General features: G+C 44.0%; 1 protein-coding gene across 1 annotated transcript in view; it reads right to left on the bottom strand.

Annotated features, from left to right (window-relative positions):
* Positions 1-16,837, bottom strand: part of LOC115190837 (mast/stem cell growth factor receptor kita-like) — an 88,596-nt gene that overhangs the window by 4,005 nt on the left and 67,754 nt on the right. The window contains exons 20-22 of the mRNA XM_029748896.1: positions 16,627-16,733; positions 12,392-12,514; positions 11,620-11,731 (exon numbers count right to left, since the gene is read on the bottom strand). Coding sequence (XP_029604756.1) covers positions 11,620-11,731; positions 12,392-12,514; positions 16,627-16,733 — 342 coding nt within the window. The remainder of the gene's footprint in view (positions 1-11,619; positions 11,732-12,391; positions 12,515-16,626; positions 16,734-16,837) is intronic.

Raw genomic sequence — 16,837 nt, 5'->3', positions numbered from 1 at the left:
TAGTTACCATGTGACCAGACATCACTCTCCAAGGTGACTATAGTTACCACGTGACCAGACATCACTCTCCAAGGTGACTATAGTTACCACGTGACCAGACATCACTGTATCCAAGGTGACTATAGTTACCATGTGACCAGACATCACTGTATCCAAGGTGACTATAGTTACCATGTGACCAGACATCACTGTCCAAGCTGACTATAGTTACCACGTGACCAGACATCACTGTCCAAGGTGACTATAGTTACCATGTGACCAGACATCACTCTCCAAGGTGACTATAGTTACCATGTGACCAGACATCACTGTATCCAAGGTGACTATAGTTACCATGTGACCAGACATCACTGTATCCAAGGTGACTATAGTTACCATGTGACCAGACATCACTGTATCCAAGGTGACTATAGTTACCATGTGACCAGACATCACTGTCCAAGCTGACTATAGTTACCACGTGACCAGACATCACTGTCCAAGGTGACTATAGTTACCATGTGACCAGACATCACTCTCCAAGGTGACTATAGTTACCATGTGACCAGACATCACTGTATCCAAGGTGACTATAGTTACCATGTGACCAGACATCACTGTATCCAAGGTGACTATAGTTACCATGTGACCAGACATCACTGTATCCAAGGTGACTATAGTTACCATGTGACCAGACATCACTCTCCAAGGTGACTATAGTTACCACGTGACCAGACATCACTCTCCAAGGTGACTATAGTTACCACGTGACCAGACATCACTCTCCAAGGTGACTATAGTTACCATGTGACCAGACATCACTGTATCCAAGGTGACTATAGTTACCATGTGACCAGACATCACTGTATCCAAGGTGACTATAGTTACCATGTGACCAGACATCACTGTCTAAGGTGACTATAGTTACCATGTGACCAGACATCACTGTATCCAAGGTGACTATAGTTACCACGTGACCAGACATCACTCTCCAAGGTGACTATAGTTACCATGTGACCAGACATCACTATCCAAGGTGACTATAGTTACCACGTGACCAGACATCACTGTCCAAGGTGACTATAGTTACCACGTGACCAGACATCACTCTCCAAGGTGACTATAGTTACCACGTGACCAGACATCACTCTCCAAGGTGACTATAGTTACCACGTGACCAGACATCACTCTCCAAGGTGAATATAGTTAACATGTGACCAGACATCACTGTCCAAGGTGACTATAGTTACCATGTGACCAGACATCACTGTATCCAAGGTGACTATAGTTACCATGTGACCAGACATCACTGTATCCAAGGTGACTATAGTTACCATGTGACCAGACATCACTGTATCCAAGGTGACTATAGTTACCATGTGACCAGACATCACTGTCCAAGGTGACTATAGTTACCATGTGACCAGACATCACTGTATCCAAGGTGACTATAGTTACCATGTGACCAGACGTCACTGTATCCAAGGTGACTATAGTTACCATGTGACCAGACATCACTGTATCCAAGGTGACTATAGTTACCACGTGACCAGACATCACTCTCCAAGGTGACTATAGTTAACACGTGACCAGACATCACTCTCCAAGGTGACTATAGTTACCATGTGACCAGACATCACTGTATCCAAGGTGACTATAGTTACCATGTGACCAGACATCACTGTATCCAAGGTGACTATAGTTACCATGTGACCAGACATCACTGTCCAAGGTGACTATAGTTACCATGTGACCAGACATCACTGTATCCAAGGTGACTATAGTTACCACGTGACCAGACATCACTCTCCAAGGTGACTATAGTTACCACGTGACCAGACATCACTATCCAAGGTGACTATAGTTACCATGTGACCAGACATCACTGTCCAAGCTGACTATAGTTACCACGTGACCAGACATCACTGTCCAAGGTGACTATAGTTACCATGTGACCAGACATCACTCTCCAAGGTGACTATAGTTACCATGTGACCAGACATCACTGTATCCAAGGTGACTATAGTTACCATGTGACCAGACATCACTGTATCCAAGGTGACTATAGTTACCATGTGACCAGACATCACTGTATCCAAGGTGACTATAGTTACCACGTGACCAGACATCACTCTCCAAGGTGACTATAGTTACCACGTGACCAGACATCACTCTCCAAGGTGACTATAGTTACCACGTGACCAGACATCACTCTCCAAGGTGACTATAGTTACCATGTGACCAGACATCACTGTATCCAAGGTGACTATAGTTACCATGTGACCAGACATCACTGTATCCAAGGTGACTATAGTTACCATGTGACCAGACATCACTGTCTAAGGTGACTATAGTTACCATGTGACCAGACATCACTGTATCCAAGGTGACTATAGTTACCACGTGACCAGACATCACTCTCCAAGGTGACTATAGTTACCATGTGACCAGACATCACTATCCAAGGTGACTATAGTTACCACGTGACCAGACATCACTGTCCAAGGTGACTATAGTTACCATGTGACCAGACATCACTGTATCCAAGGTGACTATAGTTACCATGTGACCAGACATCACTGTATCCAAGGTGACTATAGTTACCATGTGACCAGACATCACTGTATCCAAGGTGACTATAGTTACCATGTGACCAGACATCACTGTATCCAAGGTGACTATAGTTACCATGTGACCAGACATCACTGTATCCAAGGTGACTATAGTTACCATGTGACCAGACATCACTCTCCAAGGTGACTATAGTTACCACGTGACCAGACATCACTATCCAAGGTGACTATAGTTACCACGTGACCAGACATCACTGTCCAAGGTGACTATAGTTACCATGTGACCAGACATCACTGTCCAAGGTGACTATAGTTACCACGTGACCAGACATCACTGTCCAAGGTGACTATAGTTACCATGTGACCAGACATCACTGTCCAAGGTGACTATAGTTACCATGTGACCAGACATCACTGTATCCAAGGTGACTATAGTTACCACGTGACCAGACATCACTCTCCAAGGTGACTATAGTTACCATGTGACCAGACATCACTATCCAAGGTGACTATAGTTACCACGTGACCAGACATCACTGTCCAAGGTGACTATAGTTACCACGTGACCAGACATCACTCTCCAAGGTGACTATAGTTACCACGTGACCAGACATCACTCTCCAAGGTGACTATAGTTACCACGTGACCAGACATCACTCTCCAAGGTGACTATAGTTACCATGTGACCAGACATCACTCTCCAAGGTGACTATAGTTACCATGTGACCAGACATCACTGTCCAAGGTGACTATAGTTACCATGTGATCAGACATCACTGTATCCAAGGTGACTATAGTTACCATGTGACCAGACATCACTGTATCCAAGGTGACTATAGTTACCATGTGACCAGACATCACTCTCCAAGGTGACTATAGTTACCACGTGACCAGACATCACTCTCCAAGGTGACTATAGTTACCACGTGACCAGACATCACTCTCCAAGGTGACTATAGTTACCATGTGACCAGACATCACTGTATCCAAGGTGACTATAGTTACCATGTGACCAGACATCACTGTATCCAAGGTGACTATAGTTACCATGTGACCAGACATCACTGTCCAAGGTGACTATAGTTACCATGTGACCAGACATCACTGTATCCAAGGTGACTATAGTTACCACGTGACCAGACATCACTGTATCCAAGGTGACTATAGTTACCACGTGACCAGACATCACTATCCAAGGTGACTATAGTTACCATGTGACCAGACATCACTGTCCAAGCTGACTATAGTTACCACGTGACCAGACATCACTGTCCAAGGTGACTATAGTTACCATGTGACCAGACATCACTGTCCAAGGTGACTATAGTTACCATGTGACCAGACATCACTGTATCCAAGGTGACTATAGTTACCATGTGACCAGACATCACTGTATCCAAGGTGACTATAGTTACCATGTGACCAGACATCACTGTATCCAAGGTGACTATAGTTACCATGTGACCAGACATCACTCTCCAAGGTGACTATAGTTACCACGTGACCAGACATCACTCTCCAAGGTGACTATAGTTACCACGTGACCAGACATCACTCTCCAAGGTGACTATAGTTACCATGTGACCAGACATCACTGTATCCAAGGTGACTATAGTTACCATGTGACCAGACATCACTGTATCCAAGGTGACTATAGTTACCATGTGACCAGACATCACTGTCTAAGGTGACTATAGTTACCATGTGACCAGACATCACTGTATCCAAGGTGACTATAGTTACCACGTGACCAGACATCACTCTCCAAGGTGACTATAGTTACCATGTGACCAGACATCACTATCCAAGGTGACTATAGTTACCACGTGACCAGACATCACTGTCCAAGGTGACTATAGTTACCACGTGACCAGACATCACTGTCCAAGGTGACTATAGTTACCATGTGAACAGACATCACTCTCCAAGGTGACTATAGTTACCATGTGACCAGACATCACTGTATCCAAGGTGACTATAGTTACCATGTGACCAGACATCACTCTATCCAAGGTGACTATAGTTACCACGTGACCAGACATCACTGTATCCAAGGTGACTATAGTTACCATGTGACCAGACATCACTCTCCAAGGTGACTATAGTTACCACGTGACCAGACATCACTCTCCAAGGTGACTATAGTTACCACGTGACCAGACATCACTCTCCAAGGTGACTATAGTTACCATGTGACCAGACATCACTGTATCCAAGGTGACTATAGTTACCATGTGACCAGACATCACTGTATCCAAGGTGACTATAGTTACCATGTGACCAGACATCACTGTCCAAGGTGACTATAGTTACCATGTGACCAGACATCACTGTATCCAAGGTGACTATAGTTACCACGTGACCAGACATCACTCTCCAAGGTGACTATAGTTACCACGTGACCAGACATCACTATCCAAGGTGACTATAGTTACCATGTGACCAGACATCACTGTATCCAAGGTGACTATAGTTACCATGTGACCAGACATCACTGTATCCAAGGTGACTATAGTTACCATGTGACCAGACATCACTGTATCCAAGGTGACTATAGTTACCATGTGACCAGACATCACTCTCCAAGGTGACTATAGTTACCACGTGACCAGACATCACTCTCCAAGGTGACTATAGTTACCACGTGACCAGACATCACTCTCCAAGGTGACTATAGTTACCATGTGACCAGACATCACTGTATCCAAGGTGACTATAGTTACCATGTGACCAGACATCACTGTATCCAAGGTGACTATAGTTACCACGTGACCAGACATCACTGTCTAAGGTGACTATAGTTACCATGTGACCAGACATCACTGTATCCAAGGTGACTATAGTTACCACGTGACCAGACATCACTCTCCAAGGTGACTATAGTTACCATGTGACCAGACATCACTATCCAAGGTGACAATAGTTACCACGTGACCAGACATCACTCTCCAAGGTGACTATAGTTACCACGTGACCAGACATCACTGTCCAAGGTGACTATAGTTACCATGTGAACAGACATCACTCTCCAAGGTGACTATAGTTACCATGTGACCAGACATCACTGTATCCAAGGTGACTATAGTTACCATGTGACCAGACATCACTGTATCCAAGGTGACTATAGTTACCATGTGACCAGACATCACTGTATCCAAGGTGACTATAGTTACCATGTGACCAGACATCACTCTCCAAGGTGACTATAGTTACCACGTGACCAGACATCACTATCCAAGGTGACTATAGTTACCACGTGACCAGACATCACTGTATCCAAGGTGACTATAGTTACCACGTGACCAGACATCACTCTCCAAGGTGACTATAGTTACCATGTGACCAGACATCACTATCCAAGGTGACTATAGTTACCACGTGACCAGACATCACTGTCCAAGGTGACTATAGTTACCACGTAACCAGACATCACTCTCCAAGGTGACTATAGTTACCACGTGACCAGACATCCCTCTCCAAGGTGACTATAGTTACCACGTGACCAGACATCACTCTCCAAGGTGACTATAGTTACCATGTGACCAGACATCACTGTCCAAGGTGACTATAGTTACCATGTGACCAGACATCACTGTATCCAAGGTGACTATAGTTACCATGTGACCAGACATCACTGTATCCAAGGTGACTATAGTTACCATGTGACCAGACATCACTGTATCCAAGGTGACTATAGTTACCATGTGACCAGACATCACTGTCCAAGCTGACTATAGTTACCACGTGACCAGACATCACTGTCCAAGGTGACTATAGTTACCATGTGACCAGACATCACTCTCCAAGGTGACTATAGTTACCATGTGACCAGACATCACTGTATCCAAGGTGACTATAGTTACCATGTGACCAGACATCACTATCCAAGGTGACTATAGTTACCACGTGACCAGACATCACTGTCCAAGGTGACTATAGTTACCATGTGACCAGACATCACTGTCCAAGGTGACTATAGTTACCACGTGACCAGACATCACTGTCCAAGGTGACTATAGTTACCATGTGACCAGACATCACTGTCCAAGGTGACTATAGTTACCATGTGACCAGACATCACTGTATTCCAAGGTGACTATAGTTACCACGTGACCAGACATCACTCTCCAAGGTGACTATAGTTACCATGGACCAGACATCACTATCCAAGGTGACTATAGTTACCACGTGACCAGACATCACTGTCCAAGGTGACTATAGTTACCACGTAACCAGACATCACTCTCCAAGGTGACTATAGTTACCACGTGACCAGACATCACTCTCCAAGGTGACTATAGTTACCACGTGACCAGACATCACTCTCCAAGGTGACTATAGTTACCATGTGACCAGACATCACTGTATCCAAGGTGACTATAGTTACCATGTGACCAGACATCACTGTATCCAAGGTGACTATAGTTACCATGTGACCAGACATCACTGTATCCAAGGTGACTATAGTTACCATGTGACCAGACATCACTGTATCCAGGTGACTATAGTTACCATGTGACCAGACATCACTCTCCAAGGTGACTATAGTTACCACGGTGACCAGACATCACTCTCCAAGGTGACTATAGTTACCACGTGACCAGACATCACTCTCCAAGGTGACTATAGTTACCATGTGACCAGACATCACTGTATCCAAGGTGACTATAGTTACCATGTGACCAGACATCACTGTATCCAAGGTGACTATAGTTACCATGTGACCAGACATCACTGTCCAAGGTGACTATAGTTACCATGTGACCAGACATCACTGTATCCAAGGTGACTATAGTTACCACGTGACCAGACATCACTCTCCAAGGTGACTATAGTTACCACGTGACCAGACATCACTATCCAAGGTGACTATAGTTACCATGTGACCAGACATCACTGTCCAAGCTGCTATAGTTACCACGTGACCAGACATCACTGTCCAAGGTGACTATAGTTACCATGTGACCAGACATCACTGTATCCAAGGTGACTATAGTTACCATGTGACCAGACATCACTGTATCCAAGGTGGACTATAGTTACATGGACCAGACATCACTGTATCCAAGTGACTATAGTTACCATGTGACCAGACATCACTGTATCCAAGGTGACTATAGTTACCATGTGACCAGACACATCCTCTCCAAGGTGACTATAGTTACCACGTGACCAGACATCACTCTCCAAGGTGACTATAGTTACCACGTGACCAGACATCACTCTCCAAGGTGACTATAGTTACCATGTGACCAGACATCACTGTATCCAAGGTGACTATAGTTACCACGTGACCAGACATCACTCTCCAAGGTGACTATAGTTACCATGTGACCAGACATCACTGTATCCAAGGTGACTATAGTTACCATGTGACCAGACATCACTGTATCCAAGGTGACTATAGTTACCATGTGACCAGACATCACTGTCCAAGGTGACTATAGTTACCATGTGACCAGACATCACTGTATCCAAGGGTGACTATAGTTACCACGTGACCAGACATCACTCTCCAAGGTGACTATAGTTACCACGTGACCAGACATCACTATCCAAGGTGACTATAGTTACCATGTGACCAGACATCACTGTCCAAGCTGACTATAGTTACCACGTGACCAGACATCACTGTCCAAGGTGACTATAGTTACCATGTGACCAGACATCACTCTCCAAGGTGACTATAGTTACCATGTGACCAGACATCACTGTATCCAAGGTGACTATAGTTACCATGTGACCAGACATCACTGTATCCAAGGTGACTATAGTTACCATGTGACCAGACATCACTGTATCCAAGGTGACTATAGTTACCATGTGACCAGACATCACTCTCCAAGGTGACTATAGTTACCACGTGACCAGACATCACTCTCCAAGGTGACTATAGTTACCACGTGACCAGACATCACTCTCCAAGGTGACTATAGTTACCATGTGACCAGACATCACTGTATCCAAGGTGACTATAGTTACCATGTGACCAGACATCACTGTATCCAAGGTGACTATAGTTACCACGTGACCAGACATCACTGTCTAAGGTGACTATAGTTACCATGTGACCAGACATCACTGTATCCAAGGTGACTATAGTTACCACGTGACCAGACATCACTCTCCAAGGTGACTATAGTTACCATGTGACCAGACATCACTATCCAAGGTGACTATAGTTACCACGTGACCAGACATCACTGTCCAAGGTGACTATAGTTACCACGTGACCAGACATCACTGTCCAAGGTGACTATAGTTTACCATGTGAACAGACATCACTCTCCAAGGTGACTATAGTTACCATGTGACCAGACATCACTGTATCCAAGGTGACTATAGTTACCATGTGACCAGACATCACTGTATCCAAGGTGACTATAGTTACCATGTGACCAGACATCACTGTATCCAAGGGGACTATAGTTTACCATGTGACCAGACATCACTCTCCAAGGTGACTATAGTTACCACGTGACCAGACATCACTATCCAAGGTGACTATAGTTACCACGTGACCAGACATCACTGTCCAAGGTGACTATAGTTACCATGTGACCAGACATCACTGTCCAAGGTGACTATAGTTACCACGTGACCAGACATCACTGTCCAAGGTGACTATAGTTACCATGTGACCAGACATCACTGTCCAAGGTGACTATAGTTACCATGTGACCAGACATCACTGTATCCAAGGTGACTATAGTTACCACGTGACCAGACATCACTCTCCAAGGTGACTATAGTTACCATGTGACCAGACATCACTATCCAAGGGACTATAGTTACGCACGTGACCAGACATCACTGTCCAAGGTGACTATAGTTACCACGTAACCAGACATCACTCTCCAAGGTGACTATAGTTACCACGTGACCAGACATCACTCTCCAAGGTGACTATAGTTACCACGTGACCAGACATCACTCTCCAAGGTGACTATAGTTACCATGTGACCAGACATCACTGTCCAAGGTGACTATAGTTACCATGTGACCAGACATCACTGTATCCAAGGTGACTATAGTTACCATGTGACCAGACATCACTGTATCCAAGGTGACTATAGTTACCATGTGACCAGACATCACTGTATCCAAGGTGACTATAGTTACCACGTGACCAGACATCACTCTCCAAGGTGACTATAGTTACCACGTGACCAGACATCACTCTCCAAGGTGACTATAGTTACCACGTGACCAGACATCACTCTCCAAGGTGACTATAGTTACCATGTGACCAGACATCACTGTATCCAAGGTGACATAGTTTACCATGTGACCAGACATCACTGTATCCAAGGTGACTATAGTTACCATGTGACCAGACATCACTGTCCAAGGGACTATAGTTACCATGTGACCAGACATCACTGTATCCAAGGTGACTATAGTTACCACGTGACCAGACATCACTCTCCAAGGTGACTATAGTTACCACGTGACCAGACATCACTATCCAAGGTGACTATAGTTACCATGTGACCAGACATCACTGTCCAAGCTGACTATAGTTACCACGTGACCAGACATCACTGTCCAAGGTGACTATAGTTACCATGTGACGCAGACATCACTGTATCCAAGGTGACTATAGTTACCATGTGACCAGACATCACTGTATCCAAGGTGACTATAGTTACCATGTGACCAGACATCACTGTATCCAAGGTGACTATAGTTACCATGTGACCAGAACATCACTGATCCAAGGTGACTATAGTTACCATGTGACCAGACATCACTCTCCAAGGTGACTATAGTTACCACGTGACCAGACATCACTCTCCAAGGTGACTATAGTTACCACTGACCAGACATCACTCCCAAGGGGACTATAGTTACCATGTGCCAGACATCACTGTATCCAAGGTGACTATAGTTACCATGTGACCAGACATCACTGTATCCCAAGGTGACTATAGTTACCATGTGACCAGACATCACTGTATCCAAGGTGACTATAGTTACCACGTGACCAGACATCACTCGTCCAAGGTGACTATAGTTACCATGTGACCAGACATCACCTCTCCAAGGTGACTATCGTTACCACTGTGACCAGACATTTTTCCCCCCCCCACTATCCAAGGTGACATCTAGTTACCACGTGACCAGACATCACTGTCCAAGGTGACTATAGTTACCACGTGACCAGACATCCACTGTCCAAAGGTGACTATAGTTACCATGTGACCAGGACATCACTCTCCAAGGTGACTATAGTTACCATGTGACCAGACATACTGTATCCAAGGTGACTATAGTTACCATTGTGGACCAGACATCACTGGTATCCAAGGTGACTATAGTTTAGCCCATGTGACCAGACATCACTGTATCCAAGGTGACTATAGTTACCATGTGACCAGACATCACTGTATCCAAGGGTGACGATAGTACCATGTGACCAGACATCACTCTCCAAGGTGACTATAGTTACCACGTGACCAGACATCACTATCCAAGGTGACTATAGTTACCACGTGACCAGACATCACTGTCCAAGGTGACTATAGTTACCATGTGACCAGACATCACTGTCCAAGGTGACTATAGTTACCACGTGACCAGACATCACTGTCCAAGGTGACTATAGTTACCATGTGACCAGACTCACTGTCCAAGGTGACTATAGTTACATGTGACCAGACATCACTCTCCAAGGTGACTATAGTTACCATGTGACCAGACATCACTGTATCCAAGGTGACTATAGTTACCACGTGACCAGACATCACTCTCCAAGGTGACTATAGTTACCATGTGACCAGACATCACTGTCCAAGGTGACTATAGTTACCATGTGACCAGACATCACTCTCCAAGGTGACTATAGTTACCATGTGACCAGACATCACTCTCCAAGGTGACTATAGTTACCAACGTGACCAGACATCACTGTCCAAGGTGACTATAGTTACCATGTGACCAGACATCACTGTCCAAGGTGACTATAGTTACCATGTGACCAGACATCACTGTCCAAGGTGACTATAGTTACCATGTGACCAGACATCACTGTCCAAGGTGACTATAGTTATTTACTGTACATTACCTAAAGAGAATATTTCCCAGAGCAGGATACCGTATGACCAGACATCACTCTCCAAGGTGTAAACACCGTCAAAGATACTCTCTGGAGACATCCACTTCACTGGGAGACGGGCCTGGAACACACAGGAAACGCATCATCAGGTGGAGACAACACCCACAGGAAACGCATCATCAGGGGAGACAACACCCACAGGAAACGCATCATCAGGGGAGACAACACCCACAAGAAACACATCATCAAGGGGGAGACAACACACAGGAAACGCATCATCGTGGGAGACACCACACACAGGAAACACATCATCAGGAGAAGACAACACACACAGGAAATACATCATCAGGCGGAGACAACACACACAGGAAATACATCATCAGGAGAAGACAACACACACAGGAAACACATTATCAGGAGAAGACAACACACACAGGAAATACATCAGGGGGAGACAACACACACAGGAAATGCATCATCGGGGGGAGACAGCACACACAGGAAACACATCATCAGGGTGAAACAGGAAGTGGCTATTAGTTTTAAAGGGATAGTTTGGAATGTTTACTTACCTTGACAGTCATTGTCCAGAGACTACTCTCAAGATAAGGAAACATATCTAAACATGTAAAATGTCTGAACTATCACTCTGAGATTCCGTTGTGTTACAATGCTTGCTTTTTACTTGTGTTCTTTAATGGTAAAACCTGAGCAGCCTTCTTGTATTTCACACTCGTTCTACAACAAAAATACTCACACACACACACACACACACACTTACATTGCCTCTGAGGACGTAGTTAGAGTCGGTGGTGATGTCTCGGGCCAGTCCGAAGTCACAGATCTTGGCTACTCTCCCCTGAGTCAGCAGAATGTTCCTGGCTGCTAGGTCTCTGTGGATACACTACACACACACACACAGACACATTTAGTAAAGAATCAACCATATACAGAAATAAATACATAGAAGACAGAAACACAGACAGCAGCTGGCTCTAACTCAGTGGAGACCTGTCATTCAGGGCAGAGCCCCACTTGTTTAGCTACAAAATACAAAAATAAACAAATAAAAAAAGTTGCCTGTTTCTCATTTTATTCCGTGTCACATATCAGTTGCAACATGTAAAAAAATAATAAATAAACAAATCCTTGAGTTAATAAAGCCGCATACAAACATGATCTCTTTCTTGGCAGAATTCATGCCAACAGAAGCCATACCAAAATAAAAATTAAAAACATAGAAAATTATGTATTTTTCGTCTCTGTGTATTACATCATTTTCCTTCATCTCTCCAGAGGCTGAATGTATCTCACAGGAGAAAGCGTCCGAGTGAGCGGAAAACAGCGCCCCTCTGTCTCTCTATGTGTGGGCAATCTATCTGATGCTGTGTGGTCAAAAAGAGTATGACAATGTTGCCGCCTGTAGCATTGATAGCAAGGGAAGCCAGCGAGCATTTGGCCTCCCTTTCATTAAAAAAAAGTATAAAATAATAGTCAATCAGCGTTGAGCTAAACTGAACGAGCTCAACTGTGATTGGTCCTGGCGCACCAAAAAAAAAGTGTCAAGGGAAGCCAGCTTGGATTTGGCTTCACTCCTATCAGATCACATTGAGATCATACGTCATGGACAGAAACAACTTGAATTGTTTCATCTCGTGTTGTTGTCTTCTGGTGGATAGCTAGTGTAAAACTGGTCCTTTCCTAAATTAGCCATGGATGGAGATGGGGATTTGGACTTGTGGTTTTTATTTAATTCTCCATACTGGCTAATGATTATAACGGTGATTCTGATCCAACCATTAATTCATACATTGTTGTGCTCCTGGTCGAGAGGATGGAAGTTCAAACATGTAGCTAGATGTAGAAGGCTAATGTTAACTAGCTAACGTGCCCATGAATGGAAGTTAGGCTAGCGAGCATTTTAGCCATGTAGCCTAGGACAACAAGAACAAGAAAAGTGTGTACTGTATAACAGAGTGATTAGACTGTGTACTGTATAAGAGTGATAGCTGTGTACTGTATAACAGAGTGATAGACTGTGTACTGTATAAACAGAGTGATAGACTGTGTACTGTATAACAGAGTGATAGACTGTGTACTGTATAACAGAGTGATAGACCGTGTACTGTATAACAGAGTGATAGACGGTGTACTGTATAACAGAGTGATAGACTGTGTACTGTATAACAGAGTGATAGACTGTGTACTGTATAACAGAGTGATAGACTGTGTACTATATAACAGAGTGATAGACCGTGTACTGTATAACAGAGTGATAGACCGTGTACTGTATAACAGAGTGATAGACTGTGTACTGTATAACAGAGTGATAGACTGTGTACTGTATAACAGAGTGATAGACTGTGTACTGTATAACAGAGTGATAGACTGTGTACTGTATAACAGAGTGATAGACTGTGGTACTGTATAACAGAGTGATAGACTGTGTACCATGCTGTAGGCCATGTAACTGTTTGCTACAGTGGGGGGAAAAAAGTATTTGATCACCTGCTGATTTTGTACTTTGCCCACTGACAAAGAAATTATCAGTCTTTAATTTTAATGGTAGGTTTATTTGAACAGTGAGAGACAGAATAACAACAAAAAAAATCCAGAAAAACGCATGTCAAAAATGTTATAAAATGATTTGCATTTTAATGAGGGAAATAAGTATTTGACCCCTCTGCAAAACATGACTTAGTACTTGGTGGCAAAACCCTTGTTGGCAAATCACAGAGGTCAGATGTTTCTTGTAGTTGGGCCACCAGGTTTGCACACATCTCAGGAGGGGATTTTGTCCCACTCCCTCTTTGCAGATCTTCTCCAAGTCATTAAGTTTCGAGGCTGACGTTTGGCAACTCGAACCTTCAGCTCCCTCCACATATTTTCTATGGGATTAAGGTCTGGAGACTGGCTAGGCCACTCCAGGACCTTAATGTGCTTCTTCTTGAGCCACTCCTTTGTTGCCTTGGCCGTGTGTTTGGGCCATTGTCATGCTGGAATACCCATCCACGACCCATTTTCAATGCCCTGCTGAGGGAAAGGAGGTTCCCCTCATCGCACCAAGATTTGACGGTACAATGGCCCCGTCCATCATCCCTTTGATGGCGGTGGAGTTGGCCTGTCCCTTAGCAGAAAACACCCCCCAAAATGCATAATGTTTTCAACCTCAATGTTTGAACTGTGGGGATGGTGTTCTTGGTGCTCATGAGCAGCATGCCTCCTCCTCCAAACACAGGCGAGTTAGAGTAGTTGAGCCAAAGAGCTCCATTTGGTCTCATCGCTGAACCACAACACTTCAACCCAGTTGTCCTCTGAATCATGCAGATGTTCATTGGCAAACTTCAGACGGGCATGTATAGGTGCTTTCTTGAGCAGGGGGACCTTGTGGGCGCTGCAGGATTTCAGTCCTTCACGGCGTAGTGTGTTACAAATGTTTTCTTGGTGACTTGGTCCCAGCTGCCTTGAGATCATTGACAAGATCCTCCCGTGTAGTTCTGGGCTGATTCCTCAACGTTCTCATGATCATTGCAACTCCACGAGGTGAGATCTTGCATGGAGCCCCAGGGCCGAGGGATATTGCACAGTTCTTTTGTGTTTCTTCCATTTGCGAATAATCGCACCAAATGTTGTCACCTTCTCACCAAGCTGCTTGGCGATGGTCTTGTAGCCCATTCCAGCCTTGTGGTAGGTCTACATCTTGTCCCTGACATCCGTGGAGAGCATCTTTGGTCTTGGTAATGGTGGAGAGTTTGTGGAATCTGATTGATTGATTGCTTCTGTGGACAGGGTGCTTTTATACAGGTAACAAACTGAGATTAGGAGCACTCCCTTTAGAGTGTGCTCCTAATCTCAGCTCGTTACCTGTATAAAAGACACCTGGGAGCCAGAAATCTTTCTGATTGAGAGGGGGTCAAATACTTTATCCCTCATTAAAATGCAATCATTTTATAGACAGTTTTGACAGCGTTTTCTGGATTTTTGTTGTTGTTATTCTGTCTCTCACTGTTCAAATAAACCTACCATTAAAATTATAGACTGATAATTTCTTTGTCAGTGGGCAAACATACAAAATCAGCAGGGGATCAAATACTTTTTTCCCTCACTGTACATGTAATATGTTTTGTGGATTTAACCGGACAGATGTTGCTTCCGGTTTTGTGATGAAACAAAGGAGTGGTTAATTTATTCTGCCAATGTCTTCTTACTGACTCACCCCTTAGGACTATATATATCACAGTGTCAAGGCATATGAACTAACAGTTGTAGAGCAAACAAAACAGGCTACAACAAAACATGCTAACATGGGCTCAGTATTACCAATGACAAGGGAGAGCGTGTTAGCATGTTAGTGTGTTAGCATGTTAGCATGTTTTGTTTAACCTCTGTAAGCTTCTCTCTCATCATTATTCATGATTCATTCATAGTTTTTCTTAATCAAGGTATATCAGGATTAATTTAGAAGTGTTCAGAAACATGTTCTATTCTTACCTCAATTGAAAATGTCACAAGACATTATTCACCATTCAGTTCTGGTTGGGAAAAACACAACCCAAACAGAACCCAAGGAGTTTGTAGAGTTACGCTTGATGTAGTCATAGCATGCAAGGAAGATGGGACCAAATACCAAAACTTGTCACTACTTTCATCTCATTAATCTACAGATTCACATACTTTTTTTTCCCACAAAGAAATGGATGTCGGATCAATTTGCTCAATGAAGAAATTAAAAACTCCAATTGTTTTTTGTGTAATGTGTTTAATGAGGTTGACTGTATCTATTGTTGGGACAGATGAAGATCTGATCACATGTTTAGGTGAAACAGAAAAGGCTGAAGGGGCACAGACTTTATCTCAGCACTGTAGATTTCTATAGACAAACTATAAACCACTTTTCAACTGTGTCTGTGTATATGTGTGTCTGTGTGAATGTGTGTGTGTGTGTGTGTGTGTGTGTGTGTGTGTGTGTGTGTGTGTGTGTGTGTGTGTGTGTGTGTGTGTTCCTCAGAACCTTACATTCTTAGAGGTGATGTACTCCATTCCCTTAGCCACCTGGTAGGAGAAGCTCAGTAGATCCTCTGTGTCCACAGACAACTCATCTATACTCAGACATCCCTTATCGTCTAGAGAGAGACAGAGAGGGAGAGTGGGAGGAGAGAGGGGGAGAGAAAGGAGAGGGGGTGAGAGAGGGGAGATAGAAGGAGAGGAAGAGAGAGAGAGGAAGATA

The sequence above is a fragment of the Salmo trutta genome, unplaced genomic scaffold, assembly GCF_901001165.1.
Source record: "Salmo trutta unplaced genomic scaffold, fSalTru1.1, whole genome shotgun sequence".
In the NCBI taxonomy this organism is placed as follows: Eukaryota; Metazoa; Chordata; class Actinopteri; order Salmoniformes; family Salmonidae; genus Salmo; species Salmo trutta.
The sequence above is the reverse complement of the archived record's forward strand: the minus strand, read 5'-3'. Positions and strand labels throughout refer to the sequence as shown.